At 42.7% G+C, this 20,761-nt stretch overlaps 1 protein-coding gene across 1 annotated transcript; it reads left to right on the forward strand.

The window, feature by feature from the left end:
* The first annotated feature begins 2,901 nt into the window (after positions 1-2,901).
* Positions 2,902-20,382, forward strand: LOC139367585 (rho-related GTP-binding protein Rho6-like). Its single transcript, XM_071105843.1, has 5 exons — positions 2,902-3,143; positions 3,716-3,803; positions 11,900-12,009; positions 19,442-19,576; positions 19,732-20,382. Exons 1-5 carry the CDS (start codon positions 3,024-3,026, stop codon positions 19,975-19,977), a joined length of 699 nt encoding a protein of 232 aa, XP_070961944.1. The 5' UTR covers positions 2,902-3,023; the 3' UTR covers positions 19,978-20,382.
* The last annotated feature ends 379 nt before the right edge of the window (positions 20,383-20,761 follow it).

Here is a 20,761-nt window from a genome sequence, read left to right on the forward strand (position 1 = left end):
GAATTGACATCTGCTGGTCAGCTCAAACTGCATGAAATACACTACCAACATCCTGAATACAGACATGGGTCATTGCTCCTATAGCCTCTCTCACAATATCTCAACTATCTGGTGAGACACTCAAACAGCATGGGGTACACCTCTGTGTACCAAACCAACACTCTGAACACAGACATGGCTCGGATTGTTATTTGTTAACCATTAATCAATTGGTAGGTGAAAGCAAGGCTTTTTCCTCAATGCATGTGTAAGATTGAACCGTGACCTACCAGGTGCCAGTTTCCCATGGGTGTGGGTAATTGAGATAAAACTATGAGCTATATAAAGCTCAATTAGGTCCGACGTGTGAAATTCAACATGATTTGCAGTCAATAGACAAGCAATACTTTTGGATCACAACACCCCCTGATACACATCCACCAGATCATAGGGCTTCAACGCAAATTGGGGAGAGTCAGTGGAAATTGCATCCATTCAAATCAAATCTAATCCAATTTTATTGGTCGCATGAGAAGATTTGCGGATGTTATCGCAGGTGCAACGAAATGCTTTTCTTTCTACTTCCAACGGTGCACTAATACCTAGCAATAATAATACAAAAATAAAAAATACAATACACACATACTCAAAAAAATACATAAAGATAAGAAAATATCAGAGACCAGAATAAATATATATACATATAATGGTTTGTTTTGTATGTAAACATTATTAAAGTGACCAGTGTTCAATGAAGAATTTGTTCTTAAACTGAATTGCCTAGTTAAGTAAAGGTTAAAGGTTAAATAAAAAAATATAAATAATAATAAAAACATAGGGTGGTAGTCGGCTAGAACAGTGACTAAGGCTAGTGGTGACTGTTTAACAGTCTGGTGGCCTGGAGATAGAAGCTGTTTCTCAGTCTCTCGGCCCCGGCTTTGATATACCTATACTGTCTCCGCCTTCTAGATGGTGGCGGGGTGAACAGGCCTTAGCTCGGGTGGCTGAGGACCTTGATGATCTTCTTGGCCTTCCTGTGACACTGCTGTAGATGTCCTGGTGGGCATCACCCAGAGATGCGTTGGGCTGACCATACCACCCTGCAGTTACAGATGGTGCAATTGCCATACCAGGCGGTGATACAGCCCGACAGAATGCTCTCAATGGTGCAGCTGTAGAAGGTTCTTAGGGGCCAAGCCAAATTTCTTCAGCCTCCTGAGGTTGAAGAGGTGCTGTTGCTCCTTCTTCACCATGTTGTCTGTGTGAAGGGACCATTTCAGGCTGTCAGTGATGTGCATGCCAAGGAACTTGAAGCTTTTGACCCTCTCCACTGTGACCCCTTCGATGTGGATGGGGGCGTGCTCTCTCTGCTGTTTCCTAAAATCCCAGATCAGCTCCTTTGTTTTGTTGACGTTGAGGGAAAGGTTATTTTCCTGGCTCTAACCTCCTCCCTGTAGGCTGTCTTGTTGTTGTTGGTAATCAGGCCTACCACTGCTGTGTCGTCAGCAAACTTGATGATTGAGCTGGAGACGTGCATGGCCACGCAGTCATTGGTGAACAGAGAGTACAGGAGGGGGCTGAGCACGCACCCCTGTCCCCCGTGTTGAGGATCAGCATGGCAGAGGTGTTGTTGCCTACCTTCACCACTTGGGGTCCGTCCATCAGGAATTCCAGGACCCATTTTGCACAGGTAGGGGTTCAGACCTAGGGCTTAGTGATGAGCTTGGAGGGCACTATGGTGTTGAAGGCTGAGCTGTAGTCGATGAACAACGTTTTTACATAGGTATTTCCCTTGTTCAGGTGGGATAGGGCAGCGTGCAATGCAATAGTGATTGCGTCGTCCTTGAATCTGTTGGGGCAATATGGGAATTGTTGTGGGTCTAGGTTGTCAGGTAAGGTGGAGGTGATATGGTCCTTAACTAGCCTCTCAAAGCACTTCATGATGACAGAAGTGAGTGCTATAGTTTTGGGAAGAGTCAACAGATCTTCATCACAAACCTGACAGTTTTTTCTTATTAGCTATTTCCTTTGTGAAGTTGACCACTACAGTTAAATAGATGGATGAGAAATCAAGGATCGGAGCTCCAACTACTCATTGAAAAAAAATCTATGAAAAGATGATAGTTTATTAATTAACTTACTGCTTAGAATGCTTAGAAAACGTAATTACTGTCATATTTCTCCAGACAAATTAGATTGAGCCTGTCTTGAGACAGACTCTACCCAGTAATTTGAGCCTGTGGTGCTGATGAAAGCAGACTAATTATCTAACAGTGGAAAGGGTCTGTTGACTCTATTGTGGTGCTTATTGATCTGTTGATCTAGCAGAGTTAAGTCCATCTAATGATTTCATTTGTGTCTGCAAAGCCTAGTCCTAGAGCAACAGACCACACTATGTTCTGAGGAATAATAGACCGACTCGATTTAATGAGTGACCAACATACTAATACTGTAGCCTCTTGAGTGTAATGAGATGCAAATTGAAAAATATGTTAAAAGAACTGCCATTGGAGATAGTGAGATTTATGGTTAGTTACAAAGGTAATGTTTTTTGTTGTTGTTGCAGATTTGTGTTTGACTTGAATCTCTACAGCACAGGTATTCCCTCCTTGACTCTAATCTAGGCCCTAGAGAAAAAACTACAGTTCAGTTTAACTGTCTTCTGCATAAACCTAGTAAAAATACTTTTATGTGGATTATTCTATGGGTTTTTAGGTAGCCTTCTATAACAATCTATATTATATAATTGATTATAAGGACAAATAATCCATTTCATTTGAGTCGTCGGGGAGAATAGAACTGTGGGGCAGTGAAAGGAACGCTAGAGAGTCAGGAGAACCGCGCGCATATTGTCTGTGAGCTCAGTATAAAGAGACGCAGTGTTGCCTCTTTTTCTCACATCAACTGCAGGCATCAGTTTAGGAGTAAACCACACGTCGGGAATAGGCTACAGTGCTTTTACGTGACCGAGGACCGTTTTTCTTTGGGGTTTCGCGTGTTTTACTCCTTTTCTTAGAAGTCTTTTGTTCTTTACCGTTACAAATATGAAGGAAAGGAGAAATACGCAGCCGTTGGTGGTGAGATGTAAACTGGTTCTTGTTGGCGATGTTCAATGCGGAAAAACGGCTATTTTGCAAGTCCTCGCGAAGGATTGCTATCCAGAGGTATGCTAATATTTTCAATACTGACATTTTAAGATACAAATCGTATATGTTCTGCAGAGCATCCATATTGATTTAGTAGATGCCTCTGTGGGTTTGAAAACCCTAAGAATTTTTTTTGGAAAGTTAGGAATGTATTCTAATTGATAATGGATTAATTTTCGCTTCAGCTAGAGGCTGCTATAGCTGCTACACGATGCGCATTTCCAAGAATTCAGTTTTCACGTTGGATTATATCAACTTTTCTACTGTACGCTTCTGATCATCATATTGAATGTGCTTATATAAACCATATATAATCATGCATATAAACCATATATAATCATGCATCATTCCCCCCCATTCATTTAAATAGTTCATTTGTCCACTTTTTCCGCTTTTAAAAAATATTCCATGCGTATAGAGACAGACATGATTTACTGCATAATTGCTTATTGGACTGGCCTACCAATTAGTTACACTCACATTTGTACTATTTTCACATTAGAGAGCTTCCTTTCGTGTAGGTCCTAATTATGAAATGATAAATTCCATCAGTAGTAGCAGGGATGAGGTTATGCTGCTTCTCTCCGTAGACTTATGTGCCCACGGTGTTTGAGAACTACACCGCGTGTCTGGAACTGGAGGAACAGCGCGTCGAGCTCAGTCTGTGGGACACATCAGGTAACAACACCCTTCATGCTATATCATCCCTCCTTTCTCTCCATCCTATATCCTCTCCTCTAACTATCTCACCCGCTATATGACCTGCGTCACAGTGGCCTGAAGTATTCGCACTCAGGGCCGGCCTTTAGCTCTTTTTTTGACTGTGTTGAACATGGATACATTACTGACATGACTTACTATATCATAGCAACGCCTGAAAGCACAGCACACCGAGACTTATTATGTGGCAGCACAATATTGATGTTTGTGTAGTGTGTACGACGTCATAGAATCCTGCTCGTGTAGCCTACTGACACTAGCCTACAGCATGGGTTTTCAAAACCTCTCCTCCGGAACCCCCATCCTTTCTATGTAATTGAACATTTCCAGAGATAGCAAACTTGATTTAACTTCTCAACTAATTATACATTAATTACCTGAATCAGGTGAGCAAGTTCAGGGCTACAACTACATTTTTAAATGTCTGGGGGTCCCTGAGGAGAGGTTTTAAAACCACTGGCCTACTATATGTTGTGCTAACTGAGTAGTGTACCCTGTGGCCTACAGTATGTTATTATGCTAACTACATTGTATGTTAGGCTAACTGAGTGCAGCATGGGGTCATGGTGTTGGTGTAAAACCTCCCCAGGGCCCTCCACTGTAAAACCACTGACCTGAAAACAAGCGGCTAACTGATAACCTTGATATACCCTGCCAAGCTGCACCTGTTCATATCCCCCCTCACACTGCTGCCCTCCCTCCCAGATACACACACACACACACACACCGCCCTCCCTCCCTCCCTGACACACATCATGATGATCCACACATCTAGCCTACATACAGTACCTAGATCTCATTCTATACACAGATCTCATTCTATTCTCCCCCTATTCTAGATATACAGATACCACTGTAGGCTACTCTAGATGTACAGATACCACTGTAGGCTACTCTAGATATACAGATACCACTGTAGGCTACTCTAGATATACAGATACCACTGTAGGCTACTCTAGATATACTGATACCACTGTAGGCTACTCTAGATATACAGATACCACTGTAGGCTACTCTAGATATACAGATACCACTGTAGGCTACGCTAGATATACAGATACCACTGCAGGGTACACTAAATATACAGATACCACTGTAGGCTACGCTAGATATACAGATACCACTGTAGGCTACACTAGATATACAGATACCACACAGATACCACTGTAGGCTACTCTAGATATACAGATACCACTGTAGGGTACTCTAGATATACAGATACCACTGTAGGCTACACTAGATATACAGATACCACTGTAGGGTACTCTAAATATACAGATACCACTGTAGGCTACGCTAGATATACAGATACCACTGTAGGCTATGCTAGATATACAGATACCACTGTAGGGTACTCTAGATATACAGATACCACTGTAGGCTACTCTATATATACAGATACCACTGTAGGGTACTCTAGATATACAGATACCACTGTAGGCTACGCTAGATATACAGATACCACTGTAGGCTACGCTAGATATACAGATACCACTGTAGGCTACGCTAGATATACAGATACCACTGTAGGCTACTCTAGATATACAGATACCACTGTAGGCTACTCTAGATATGTGTTAGCTACAGTGGGTCAGGAAGGCTTATTATTAGCAGAATCAGTATGGTTTGGCCGTCAGCATACTGTAACAATTTAATGTTACCTTAATGTTATTTACATAGAGCATGATGATCAACCTATAGCCTATATCTTATTCCATACTCAGATACCCTACTCTAGATATGTGTCTGTTGGCTACAGTAGGCCAGTATGGCTGAGCCTGTGATTATTAATATGTATTAGTACCCTTTGGCTGCATTCATAGTGGATATTGTAAATCCTTTGTATAAGAGACCCACTTGGAGCCTATTTAAAGTCATGTTTACCACCGCCATCGTCGTCCACTATGCATGTGTTGTCCCCATGAACAGAATGAAACGTAAAAATAGTGAATGTAATTTGTTTCAGTGCAAATGTCTGGCTCTTTTTTAATCCGAGCCCTGGCCTCTGATCTGATTGGTCGGACTGAGTGGCACAGTGCCCGTTGATGGGCAGAGGGCAGAAGGAGGGAGGTGTTAGTGGGAAGAGCCAGTGGATTTGGCAGAGGGAGGTATCAGAAGGTTTTTGGAGCAGATGAGAAACTCAGTGAGATATGGTAGTTATGTAGCAGTCTATGACCTGCATTTCAACCACTGAAATCATGGCTAAAGCAACTTTAAAAACTATTCTAAGGTGCTACTGCACATCAAGTCCCCCTTTTAAAAATACCTGCCACAATCCAAATGAATCCTTAAGAGGCTATTGACGCACCCGTGCATAATAAAGATAATAAAAAAATCAATGCATGGGCTGTGTCGCAATCTATCACATCGTGCTTACAGTACCAATCAAAAGTTTTAGAACACCTACTCATTCAAGGGTTTTTCTTTATTTTCTTTTATCTGGGCGCGAACCCAGAGTCTCTGGTTGCACAGCTAGTGCTGAGATGCAGTGTTCTAGACCACTGCACCACCTGGGAGGCCCTGTTTTTGTGTGTGTTTTTTTTACTATTTTCTACATTTTAGAATTACAACTATGAAATAACACATTTGGAATAATGTAGTAATCCAAAAAGTTTTAAACAAATCAAAATATATTTTATATCTGAGATTCTTCAGATAGCCACCCTTTGCCTTGATGACAGCTTTGAACACTATTGGCATTCTCTCAACCAGCTTCACATGGAATGCTTTTCCAACAGTCTTGAAGGAGTTCCCACATATGCTGAGCAATTGTTGGCTGCTTTTCCTTCGCTCTGCGATCCGACTCATCCCAAACCATCTCAATTTGGTTGAGGTCGGGGGATTGTGGAGGCCAGGTCATCTGGTGCAGCACTCCATCACTCCCCTTCTTGGTAAAATAGAAAGATGAGACTCTCACAAACATGACAGTGTTCTCCGGGTCGGCTGAAGGCAACCCAAACAAATGAATGGAAGTATGGAGGTAGTATTGTGGCAACAAAAATAAGGGGTTAAACATCTGCCCCCCCCCCCCCCCCAAAAAAAAAATTTCCTGATCTTTCTTATATCTCCTAGATATAAGACAGACTCTTCAAAATCTTATTCGTTATGATATATTTTTTGACTGTCTTTTTTGCACTTTATGAATGTGTTTTTCAATGCGTTTCTATGGGTTTTAGTAGTAAAGGCAAACTTAAATATTTGATCAAATAATTGTTAATTATTTTTTGAAAACCTACTAAAATTAAAAATCTAAATTATCCATGGTATGAACAAGTCAACACAAATCTATATGCTAGCTTTGTAGAACCCCCCCCCACGGCTTAGACTTTTAAAAAATCATCTAAGAAAATGACCGTCTGTTCTCTCTTTCTCTCCCCCGCCCTCACTATCCCGCCCCCTCTTTCTCTCTCCATCCCCCTCTTCTTTGTCTCTTTGTGACTGACAGCAGCCAGTGTCCATATTGAAAACAAAATATCCGCCAGATAACTAACATACTGCATGGTCATGGTCGTGACAGGCAGTTCTGCCTATCTGATGGTCATCATGCCTCATGCATGCCACAGATTGACACCATAACTGTAATATGTTAGAATTGTATGAGCTCTAGTGCTGCTGTGGCCATAGGACGTATAATTACTAGAAAGGACAACCATTCAAATGGCTTGAATAGGAATTACTGTTCTAGTAGTTATATTTCTATGCCAGCCTGATGCTCTCTCACTGAGTGAGTCTCTCCTCATTAGTTATGCTCCTCACCATTGATTGGACTGATCTCATCATTGGGTTTCGTGGCAGCTCTCTCCGACGGGTTCTCTGGGATTTACTGGCTAAAATCAATCCGCTGGTTTTAATCAGTACACTGGCCTGTTCGGCATGCAAGAGAGAGAGAGGGGTGGAAGAGGGACTGGGTCTGCCTGACACTTAGCTCCACACACACACACACACACACACACACACACACACACACACACACACACACACAGAGTGGCTGTAACTCATGAAAAGTAAATGATGATCTACAGTGTTTGGTGTTAGATTGTTTCAGAGTGATTGAGGGTCTTTCAAATTGACTTTCTGATACCAGGCTTTGTATTGTCAAGATATATTATAAGATGATTAGGCTAACCTGTTTGATAAATACATTACATTGATATATGCATCTATATTACAGTCCACAGACATTTAGCTGATGAGACAATCTGCATTATGCTAGTAAAACATTCCAAGACCATTAAGAAATTATAGGAAATATCAACCGATTCTATTCATGTATTATAACACATTCATAGGAAGCAGGGGATATGGGGAACGAGTCAGGGTTTGGGTGAATCCCATTGCAATTCTGGAAGTAAACTGAAATACCAATTCTCATTGAAAATGAATTGGAATTTCAGTTTGGATAGGGAAGTGATTGAATTTAAATGGAATTGACCCCAACTCTGAAATGTGTCAAGGCTTGCGCCTGTGATGTCAGGGTGGATACTAATCATTTCCAATGGAAATTGGATGGGCATGGGTTGTTTTAGGATTGGATGGGCATGGGTTGTTTTTACGATTCCCAAACTGTTTTGTTGTTGTGAGATAGTTATCAGCCCAGCAGACTGCAGCCCTTAGGGGTGGATATGTCAGGATAGTTACATCCCAAAACCCAGTGAGTCATCCCAGCTCTCAGTCTGCATCATTAATCTGCCTGACCTTCGGAATGCCCTCTTTTCCTCTTTCTAAATGAATTGTAGGGTAATGACGTGGATTATTAGGCAGAACCATGAAGGAACTCACTCTTTGATTAATATAAAACACCCCAAAGTAGACTGCGTCTCTGCCCCTCCCCCACCTGGATGTACGACGAAGCATCCAAATATTCACACCAGTATGTATACCTTTTAGAATTTATGCCCAATGCGTTGCTTAGTAGTAGGCTAGTGTAGATATTGGGACAGGCCAGTCCAATTCCACTATCCCTTCGTCCTTCCATCCCACTTCCACAATACTGGCCCACTTTCCACCTCGACACACCGCTTCAGGCGTTAGTGGTGATTGAGTTCAGCCCCAGCCATGACAGGAATGGTGATACCGTTTTAGTTTTCTTTTCTTCTTTTTTCTCTCTTTTTCTTTCTTTCTACTGAATCCTCCCCGTCTGTGTTTCATGCATCGGGAAGTATCCATCTGTAAGCGGGGAAAGAGGGAGGAGTGGAGGAGAGGAAAGTTAAGTTGTGAGCGAGAGAGAACATGTGGCTCGTAGTTAGGATCTGTGCTTTCAGTGGTGTGTCGGCTCTCTCACAATGTCTGGAGAAAAGTTAACCATCTCAAAGAACAACATTAATATATAGCAATCTTCTGATACGTGGAAAATCAGACATCCTGAGAGCTCCACTGTACAGGGTGTTGTATGGCTGTGGTGGCATCGTCCGCCTGTAGCAGAGGAGAAGCCTGTGAAAGAGCGGAGGAAAAGTGCTGCTTCTGTGAAGAATTAATGGTAGTGGAGGTCTCACTGTGATCTGCCACTGACAGCCACACTCCTTCCCTCCCTCTTCCCTCCATCCATTCCTCCCTTCCTTCTTCCCTCTCTTCCTCCTCCCCCCCCCCCCCCCCCCCCCCTCCTACAGCTACTGGGGGACAGGATACCTAGGCCATAGCTCAGCGGCTAACAAAGTCTTGCTACATACAAGAGATCTGTGTTCAAAGCCCAATTGGTCATAACAGCAGGTCATTCCTAAGGACATGTGTGTGTGTCGTCGCAAGCCCCCCCCCCCCCGCTCGCTCATCCCTCTTCTGCTGAGTATTTGCCCGTATTTCATTGAAATGGCTCCCCAGCCACCTGTTTGCATCCTGTCTATCGATCTCTGCATTTAAATCAGTGGTCATTTAATGCAGAGTCACACACTGGGCTCCTCGGTCCGTGACTGCCCTTCTCTTCCCCGACACACCCACGCCTCACACACACACACTCGCCTCTTAATCTTCTTTTGGAGGCAGAGGGATGCTCGGCTAGCCACCTCCATGCAGACACTGACGGACACACTGATCATGATAATGAGAATCGGTCTTTGTCCCTGCCTTTGAACTGCCTTAATTAATTGGTCTGATATTAGTCATGTGTCTTGACTGTTTCTTAATTCCATAATGTAAATTATAATATAGTAATGATAATGTAATATCTATATTTATGACACACACACACATTCATTTATACTACACACCCATCACATCTGCTGCTATCAAACTCTTAGTATGGTTGCTGAATACTGTACATTTTAATCACTTTCCCCCCAATCTCCCTTTCCCCAAAACACATGTAAATATTGGACTATAAATTGTGCCTTCCTGTATTATACTTATGCTAAAAATTTTATTCTATTCTACTGAGCCATTTACTTTATGTCCGTATTCTTATCTTTTATTATTTCTTGTTGTTGTCGCGTTGTCGAGAAGGAACCTGCAAGTAAGCAGTGCGTTGGACGATACATGCCATGTCTCTCCTCTACATACGACTTGAAACCTAAACCGAGAGGGTTGATGGACTGTGCTACCTCCTGTGGACTAAATAGCACAAGTCGACGAGCAGGATCTGTTTGATATTGTTCCGGTAGCTCAAAGTACGTGCTCTCCGGTCACTCAATGGTCAGGAGTGAGCTGAGGAAACACCCTTACGACGAACGCCGTAGCCTTCATAGCTGCGGACGGAAGTGTTTCGGGATACAACGCGCCAGTCCTATTGTTCCCACTACAGTAGCGACACAGAACATGAAAGCTACTCAGATATTCTACCACAGCTTGTCATTATTCCAAACACGTCTCACAGCAGCGGGCTAATTCAATTGCACCCTTTGATAATGTGGAGAATCATTAACTATTTATGGACTGATCTATATGAACACGCGCCCATGTTCATTCTGCTCTTTTGGAGTCGGTGGTACAGTGTCATTCTGTACATCACACTGTACATATGTTGGCTTGGATAAATGTAATAGGTAATGAACGGGGACGCCATCGGCTAGTGCGGTATTCATAGCCATAAGGGGAAATATAGATCAATTATACCCATTAGCTGCCCATTGGAACAAGATTGTCCCTTCGAGCCTCTCGTTTTCCCTTCGATTAGACTTAAGATGTGAGAATCACCTTTCACTGATGCCAAATATAACCAATAAACAAAGTGAACGAGAGACTCAAGTAACCAAGCGGTGTGTGTGTGTGCGTGGTGTGCATGCTTGACTGTGTGTGTGTGTGTGCGCCTCAACATTGTTTTAACAGAGGAATGTGTAGAGCAGGAAGCAGGGTAGGTGGGTGGGTGGGCAGTAAGGCACAGCAGTGTGTTTGCGGGATGTGTAAAATGATTGATTGGCAGTTGCGGCCAGCCTTTAAGGAGGGGTGGGGGGAATGCCTTATGCAGATGGAGGATTCCAAGGCTGTTGCTGTGGTAACGGCAGAGGGACTGGAGGTATTGCGCTGTGCTGAGTGGGGGGAGGACAAGGAGGCGTTTAGAGGGGAGAGAGAGAGAGAGGGGGAAGTAGTTGCTTAAGGATTCCGAGCACATGAGTAGGAGCATCTGCCTGCTCTGCCGCCCCCAGCCAGCCTCACTGTTCTGTTCCACTTGCCTAATCCACTGCTAAAAAAGATCATTGTGGATTTAGTGCCGTGGTTGTCCTCATCTCCCCCTCTGAAAGACCAATAGGGGAGAGGATGAGAGGGAAAAGAGAGAGGAAAGGGACAGCATTGTACAGCTCAGCTCAGTATGAGAAGTGATATCCCCCCGAGATAATCCCTGGTCTCTCTCTCTCTCTCTCTCTCTCTCTCTCTCTCTCTCTCTCTCTCTCTCTCTCTCTCTCTCTCTACTACATCGAACTACAGGTTGTTTGCTCTATTAAATATGATGTCTCCTTCCTGTGTTATATTTAGAAAAGAAAACAGTCTACCATATTTTACCCACGATAGTGTTTGTGGAGGTTGTTTTGACAAAGTATTTTTTTCTCTTTCATTGTAAGCTCTCCATTGAAGCATTTGCTTCATGTTGTCTTGGACCCCTGTTAACAAGTGTCTCTCCTCTCCTCTAGGTTCTCCCTACTATGACAACGTGAGGCCTCTCTGTTATAGTGACTCTGACGCGGTGCTCCTTTGTTTCGACATCAGCCGCCCAGACATTTTCGACTGTGGGCTTAAGAAGGTAATGCTCCCATCTCTCACTTATGTCTGTTTGTTTTTTAAAACTCTGTTTATTCAGTTTTACACACATAATAAGACAACACAATAAACAATATAAATAATATATGCAAGTAAAACATTATTATTATTATTTTTTACCTATAAAGATACTGTATTTTAGACAAGTTAAACACACTGGGAAGAAGGGTACAGAGGTTAAAGGGCAATCTGGATAGGGGTGGAGAAATGCAACCACTCACACTCACAGACAGTCATGGCCATAGACTGACCATCCACTCGACCAAATTAAAGTTTACATTTTTCTATTTTAAATAATAGATAAGGCATGTGGTAATGAGGTATCAGGGTTGGAGATAAACAAAAGGGGGTGGTCAGCATATGGCGAGACTTTCTGCTCTAAGCCCGTCATGAGTATACCTTGAACAGCCTCATTAGACCGCAGTGTGATGGTAAGCATTTGCCAAAGCAAATAACAATGGGGAGAGTGGACAACCCTGTCTGGATCTGTGGTGCAAGGGAAAATAGTCAGAGAACAAGTTGCTAGTCCGTACTGAAGCCATGGGAGAGAAATAAAGACTATTTTCCCACGCAATGAATTTGGGACCAAAGCCAAATCTATAAAGGGCGGCTGTTAGGTAGTCCCACTCAATGCGGTCAAAAGCTTTTTCCGCTTCAAGTGAGACCACCACCTCTGGGTCCCCCAACCCTGGGGAGTACAGTATGTTCATAAGGTGTCTAATATTGAAAAACAAATGCCTATTTCTCATAAAGCCAGTCTGGTCAGAGTGTATTACTTGGTGCAGCGAGCCTTCCATATGGATGTTTAACTTCTTGGCGCTACCTATCCCGTTAGCGGGATAATTGTCATCAACAACCTCTGAATTGCCGAGCGCCACATTCAAATAATATTACTACAAATATTTATATTCATGAAATCACATGTGCAATATAGCAAAACACAGCTTAACAATTTGTTAATCTACCTGTCATGTCAGATTTAGAAAATATGCTTTACAGCGAAAGCAATCCAAGCGTTTGGGTAAGTTTATCGATCACTATACAAAACATTATGAACACATTTCATCGAAATAGCTTGGTCACGAAAATCAGAAAAGCAATAAAATTAATCGCTTACCTTTGATGATCTTCGGTTATTTTCACTCACGAGACTCCCAGTTACACAATAAATGTTCCTTTTGTTCCATAAAGATTATTTTTATATCCAAAAAACCTCAGTTTGTTTGGCGCATTATGTTCAGAAATCCACAGGCTCAAGCGGTCATGACAACGCAGAAAATTCCAAATAGTATCCGAAAAGACCACAGAAACATGTCAAACGTTTTTTATAATCAATCCTTGTTTTTAAAATATATAATCGATAATATATCAACCGGCACTGTCTTTTTCAGTAGGAGAGGGAGAGACGATGGCTGCCCAAGCTCTGTTGCGCAAGCAAAACTCATGCGAACACCTGATGCGATGTTATCTTTCTCACTCATATTTCAAAATAAAAGCCTGAAACATGGAGCTTTCAAAATAGAAGCCACTTCCTGGTTTGATTTTCCTCAGGTTTCGCCTGCAATGCAATATCAGTTCTGTTATACTCACAGACAATATTTTTGACCGTTTTGGAAACTTTAGAGTGTTTTCTATCCTAATCTGTCAATTATATGCATATTCTAGCATATGGGCCTGAGAAATAGGCCGTTTACATTGGGAACGTTATTTTTCCAAACATAAAAATTGTGCCCCCTAGCTGAAAGAGGTTAAGGGCTAGGATTTTGTAATCACAGTTTAAAAGCGAGATTGGGCGATAAGATCCACATTCCAGGGGATCTTTGTTTTTCTGTAATAGTAATGAAATGTAAGCCTGATAAAGACTAGGTTTTTAGCTTTGATGAATTAAGGCAGTCTGCAAATAATCGAGACAGGAATGGGCAAAGCAGACCGGAAAACGTCCTATAAAATTTGTTTGGAAAACCGTCAGGACCTGGTGATTTATCACTTTTCATTGAGGACACTGCAGTTGCAATCTCAGGTGTAAATTCTTCTTCTTAACCGTCACGGTAGTCCGTATCAATTGAAGGCATATTCAGACCATCGAAGAATGAATCAATCAGCAAAGGGTCTTGAAGAGATTCAGATTTTTTTTTTTTGAACTGATCATTGATCTCTTTATGTATACCTGTGGTAGCGTCAGACAGGGTCCTTATTTGTGGGATTAAACGTGATGCCTCAGATTTACGGATCTGGTGTGCAAGGAATATACTGGCCTTTTCGCCTTGCTCATACACTCTGTATCGAGCTCGTAAGAGTAATTGTTCAGCTTGTCTGGTAGAGAGCTCGTCAAATTCAGATTGGAGTAGCTGGCGTTCTTTATATAGATCAGAGGAAGGATCTGTAGCATACTTCTCATCCAATGTAGCTATGGCTTTGCTCAGGTCTCAAAGCCGCTGAGAGTGAGCTTGGTTTTTGTTGGCTGTGTAAGAACTAATTTGGCCACGTAGGTTTGCTCTGAGGGACTCCCATATGGAAGAGCAGGACATACCTGGGGTTGAATTAAATTCTAGGAATAAGGTAATTACAGAATAAATTAAATTGACAAACTCATCTGAGAGTAAAATGGAATTAAGACGCTGTTGACAACACATAGGAGGTTGCTGGGGAAAGCACTAATGCACTAATGGTGAATGGTCAGAAAAAAACAGTACTCATAAGAACACCTCTGAAGTTTAGGCAGAAGTTTTTTGTCCAAAAAGAAGTCATCAATGCGGGAGTATGTTTGATGAACATGAGAAAAAAGGGAATACTGTCTATCTGTAGGGTGTAGTAAACACCAGGCATCACACATAGCACATTTCTGAAGAAAATATGAAATAAGTAGGGCACATTTAGATGGGCCTGAAGATCTTTGCAATGACTTCAAGAACTGGGGATAACCAGTCAAGAACTGGGGATATTGTACATTTGAAGTCCCCCTAACATCAACGAATAGGAATTTAAATTGGGTATATCAGATCATAAGGTAGAATTTAAACTTATATCATCCCAATTGGAAGCATAAACATTAGCCAAAACAAGAAGGGTAGTAAACAGATTACCAGTTACTATGACGTATCGTCCCTTAGGATCAGGAATAACCTCAGAAGCAACAAAGGGAGTAGTTTGATCAACCAAAATGGCAGCAACTCTTGATTTACTATAAAAGTTAGAGTGGAACAGTTGACCAACCCAGTTCCTGTGAATCCTAAAGTGCTCACCAGTCCTCAAGTGAGTCTCTTGTAGAAATGCTACATTTATGTTCAAACCCTTTAAATATGTTGTTAGCCACAGGGTTGTTAGCCACTTTGATGTTCCACAAAATGTACTTGATGGTATTATTTTAGCCACCTTGAGCACTCCCGTTATACAACCCTGTCATTAGAGCATAGAGTGGGAAAGCAATGAATACCCAAAAGTGCCAGGATAACTTGTCTCAGAATAACAATGTACGGTGTAAGATATTTGGGGAAAAATACGGAAAAAGAAACTAAAAGGAAGACAGTGACAACATTAGAACTGGACAATTCAACCTCCTTCCTCCCCCCATGCACCCCCCCAAACGAGGTGCAACCCTAAATAGAACATGTTTTCTTTGCACAGTATGTCTTTGGGAGTGCGGCGTTAAACCCAAACCCACAGTCCTGCCCTGCAAAGTAGCGCTCTGTGTTAATCAAGCAGCAAAAAAAGAGAAGGAAAATGAAAAGTTCATTCCATGTGCAAACGAAATTAGGAAAGCACCACTTGTAGATGTATAAAATTATATTCCCAGTCGAATAACAGGTTTTGATAGAGAAAATAAATAAAATGTATCAAGGCTCTCAGCCAAAAACCTCAAATTTGAAGTAAGCAAATCGTATTAAAACGATCCCCAAAAGGTTTGACAACGTACAGTCAAGCCCACAAAGCTACGTCTGTGCAACGTTGAAAGTTTGTGGGTATAAATGACGTTACAAATGTTCAACATTGAAGTGAAGACTCCCCAAAAACTTTGTAGCCTTTGAACATTACTGTTTACTGGGTCGAGATAAACAGATGCGGTAAACAAATAACCTAAAATATTTCGGGGTCAATGAGACATTATGTAAACAAATTCAATAGGTCAATGAGACAGCATGGAAACAAACAAATTACGTAAACCCTTAATAAAATGAAATAAAAATGACTGAATGCTTTTAAGGCAAGCACACTGGATGACCAAAACATTCAATCACATCAACTCCTAACTATATATAGTACAGTTATAACTAAACATAGTTATACCACAGGTGGGCTACTTACTTACTATCCACAGTTAGCAAGCAACAGTTGTTGATCTATAATCAAGTTCAAGACTTTTTGATGTGGCGTTGAATGTGAGCCATAACCTCCTCCGGAGAATCAAAGGTGTAGTCTTTGAAAGCCATAGACGGGCTGGGAATCGCAGTCCGCACTTCATACCTGGATGGTCCCGTAGTAGTCGATTGGCCTGCCCGAAAGCTACACACTGCCTGGACACAGTGGGGGAGTAGTTGCGGTAGATAGAGAAGCTCTGTCCTTGAAAGCTCAGAGTGGTATTGCGGGCTTCTCTGGGAATCTCCATCTTCTCATGGAAAAAGTGCACTCGAAGAATAATGTCACGGGGCCTCTCACTGTCCCGGGGCTTTGGGCGCAGTGACCGGTGGGCACGATCAATCAGGGGCTTCTCATCCATAGCGAGAACATCCTTCAGCAGCCCAGGGACGAAATCCGTGGCATGGACTCTGGGACCAATACCAGCCTCAGGTTATTGCGACAAGAAAGTCCCTCTAAGCTTACATAGCTCTACTGTACCTTTTTCAGATCCGATTCGGGCCTCAATCGTAGCAACTACCTCCATTTTCATTTCAACTATCTCCGAGCATAGTAGCTTGATGGCCTCGAATGTTCATTTCAGCGCCACAAGGCAAAGCTGCACCCCCGGGTAAAGTGCTAGTCTCCGGGCCCTCAGTCTCAGGGCGGTGATAAAAATGGGTATTGTAGGCCGGGTTTTCTCAAAGTCATGTTTTTGGCCTTATGTTTCGTCTACATGCCGACATTTGAAAACAAAGCAGTCTTGGGTATTACGCAAAGGGAAACCAAACTAATATTTCGCACATTTCCCCCCTAAGCGGGCATGAGATTGACATGCTGACTCCAGGAATATCCACCAAAGCTGTTTCCAGAGAACAGAATGTTAATTTCTCTACCATAAGCCGCCTCCAACGTCGTTTTAGAAAATATGGCGAAACGTCCAACCGGTCTCACAACCGCAGACCACTTGTAACCACGGCAGCACAGGACCTCCACATCCGGCTTCTTCACCTGCGGGATCGTCTGAGACCAGCTACCCGGACAGCTGAAGAAATTGAGGAGTATTTCTGTCTGTAATAAAGTCCTTTTGTGGGGAAAAACTCATTTTGATTGGCTGGGCCTGGCTCCCCTTATGAGGGGCCCGGGCTCCAAAGTGGATGGGCCTATTTCCTCCCATGGCTACGCTCTTGTCCATTCATGTGAAATCCATAGATTAGGGACTAATTAATTTATTTCAATTGACTGATTTCCTTATATGAACTGTAACTTAATACTGTAAAATAGTTAAAATTGTTGCATGTAGCTTCATACATCATAAACTAATAGGCCAAAAGTATGTGGACATCCCTTCAAATGAGTGGATTCGGCTATTTCAGCCACACCCGTTGCTGACAGGTGTATAAAAACGAGCACACAGGTATTCAATAGTCATAGACAAACATTAGCAGTAGAATGGCTCATACTGAAGAGCACAGTTGCTTTAAACATGGCTCTGTCATAGGATGCCACTTTTCCAACAAGTCAGTTCATCAAATTTCTGCTCTGCTGGAGCTGCCCCGGTCAACTGTAAGTGCTGTTATTGTTAAGTGAAAATGTCTAGGAGCAACAACGGCACAGGCGCGAAGTGGTAGGCAAGCTCACAGAACGGGACCACTGAGTGCTGAAGCACATAGCACGTACAAATAGTCTGTTCTCAGTTGCTACACTCACTACTTAGTTCCAAACTGCCTCGTCAGCACAAGAACTGTTCATTGGGAGCTTCATGAAATGAGTTTCCATGGCTGAGCAGCCGCACACAAGCCTAAGATCACCAGGTGCAATGCCAAACGTCGACTAGAGTGGTGTAGATAGTGTCCACCTACTTTTGTATGTCTCCAGCCATCAGGCTAAAATAATCTGGCTGTTATTGGGGTTTTCAAAACTTGATATTCAAAACAGAGGCAAAGTATTGTTGCTATCTAGTTTATAGCTAGTTTATGTACTTCACCAGGTCCTTTGACAACTTATGTAGGTATTCACAAGCCAGGTACATTTGTATTTTGGGAGACCTATCTATAGAATTAAGAATTACAATACTAGAGTGGAAATGAACCTTCTTATGATGTCCTAAAAGGTCAGCCATGATGATATATTGTGTAAAACAATGAATTTGAAGATTATCTGCACTGTTTGTTAGCTAGCTTTAGCCAGCCAGTTTTAGAGGAATGATCAGTGTTGCCAGCAATGTTTCAGTGAGAGCCGCTATTGGCTTGATTTGTCGCTAGAAGTCATTAGATGTCGTTTTGCCGTTGATGTGATGACACACCACCAATTTTCCTTGCTGCGCGTTTTTGCCTCCCCTCCTGTCGAACACCCGCCCCCCTTGTGCTTCTCTGCTTGTGTGCGGCTGTTGCTGTGCCTCTTGTTGCACAGACAGTTTCTCCCACTCTCGTTTGCAGCATAATTGAGTGGGAAAAGCCCCAAAATGCTATCAAAACCATAGAAACTCTCTTTGTCAAACCTCTCCAAAGGCAGCCTGAAAGTAGCTGAATTTGTCGCTCGAATCTTTTACCAATAAAAGTCACTGGAGGGGTCTGAAAATGCAGTAAATATAGCGACAAAGTCTCTAAGTTGGCAACTCTGGGAATGATAACATACGTTTTCCAAATTAACTGCCAATATTCCACTGGCTGAAATCAGTTGATGATGTGACTTAGACACGTTGTAAATTCAACAAGAATTTCATAACGTTATCATGTCATAACGCTCACAGCTTTCCAAGAAAACACAAATTGAGACATTTATGGTCTGTTTACATATATTTTAGTGGATATTTACTCAGAAGATTGGTATAAAATTCATATAAACTGTATTTATAACTATACAACAGCAATTTGGGTTGACAATATTTATATTTCTGAAATATCACATGCCTTGCTTTTATTTTCCTGCATAAGTAAAAGCAGGAAATGCATCACCTATGCCTCTACTGCCATTCATTCCAATTAGGAATTCATTCAGGATCTCTATCTGGACCTAACCCTAATCCTGACTTGTTCATTATCATTACGTGTGAGTAAATATCTGCTCTGTTGTCTTTCCAGTGGAAGACAGAGATCCTAGATTTCTGCCCCAGCACACGCATTCTTCTAATTGGCTGTAAGACCGACCTGCGCACTGACGTCTGCACCCTGATGGAGCTGTCCAATCAGAAACAGGTCCCCATCACCCATGAGCAGGTGAGACTGAGATTGCGCCCGCACACACATACACACATTACACACACTGGGTCTATTCAGGAGGGTACGCTGTTCTGATAGAGCCGTTGTATCTGTTGTATGGAACAGAACAAGGTCTCACCCACTCTCTCTTCTCTGCCCCCCTCCTACCTCAGGGTTCCTCTATGGCCAAGCAGCTAGGCGCTGAGGCCTACCTGGAGTGTTCAGCATTCACCTCAGAGAAGAGTATCCACAGTGTGTTCCGGACGGCCGCTCTTGCTTGCATCAACAAGCTCCAGCCGCTCCCCAAGACCAGCCCCACCCGACGTCTCTCGAAGAGACTCCTCCACCTCCCCAGCCGCTCCGAGCTGCTCTCCTCTACCTTCAAGAAGGAGAAGACCAAGAGCTGCTCCGTCATGTGAGTGGAGACCCAGGGCGGGGGGTGTCACTCCCCTCCCACTCGCTGCTCCGATTCCCCAGAACCCCTGACTGTTTGGTTCGGGGAAGGGGGGGGGGGTGTTTCATCACGATGGCTTAATCAAGAGTTGGCTCTTCTTCCATGTTGAATCCTTCCTCACCCCCCTCAAAGTGAAATCAATTCAGAACAAGTGGACACCTTGTCCACTTTGTCCTGAAATACTCTTCAGTGCATATCTCATATTTTCAGTACTGTATCTTGGCTTTTTGATCATCAGCTAACCATTGTTCTAACTTGTTACAGTAACAGTATGCAACCATGATGGTGTGACATCACTACTATTTAGGCACATGTTGATTTGTCCAAATTGGAAAATGTGCAACAAGTGACAAAGTTTAAACTTTGTGAAATGCCTCTCAAGAAAACGCATTGCCTATTTTTCAAAACAAATCTAGCATGAAAATATATCAGACATTACTGAACATTGTATCCCTCCTACACTGCAGAGTGGGAACTATAAGGTGTAGCAACGTGAGCAAATCGGTGTTCTCCCAAAAGGGTTTTGGGCTCTTCTTGATTTAGGCCCAACGGGGGCTGATTGAGAGAGGTGTGGAGAGAGGAGTGTTTGATTTGACCACAGCGAGAACAGAAGGCCATTACACATCTCATTGTCTCACCTGTGATAAGAGCAGCAGGTCTAGACAGACAGACAGACAGACAGGCAGGGAGGGAGGGAGGGAGGCAGAGACACATACAGACAGGCAGACAGACGCCAGGCTAGACTGTGA

The sequence above is a fragment of the Oncorhynchus clarkii genome, chromosome 16 (assembly GCF_045791955.1).
Source record: "Oncorhynchus clarkii lewisi isolate Uvic-CL-2024 chromosome 16, UVic_Ocla_1.0, whole genome shotgun sequence".
NCBI lineage: Eukaryota > Metazoa > Chordata > Actinopteri > Salmoniformes > Salmonidae > Oncorhynchus > Oncorhynchus clarkii.

Bases quoted from the DNA above. Each gene is read 5' to 3' on its own strand.
- LOC139367585 (XM_071105843.1), top strand. From the start codon at position 3,024: ATGAAGGAAAGGAGAAATACGCAGCCGTTGGTGGTGAGATGTAAACTG. The intron at 3,144-3,715 runs GTATGCTAATAT...TTCTCTCCGTAG, and splicing joins CGAAGGATTGCTATCCAGAG to ACTTATGTGCCCACGGTGTT. The intron at 19,577-19,731 runs GTGAGACTGAGA...CTCCTACCTCAG, and splicing joins TCCCCATCACCCATGAGCAG to GGTTCCTCTATGGCCAAGCA.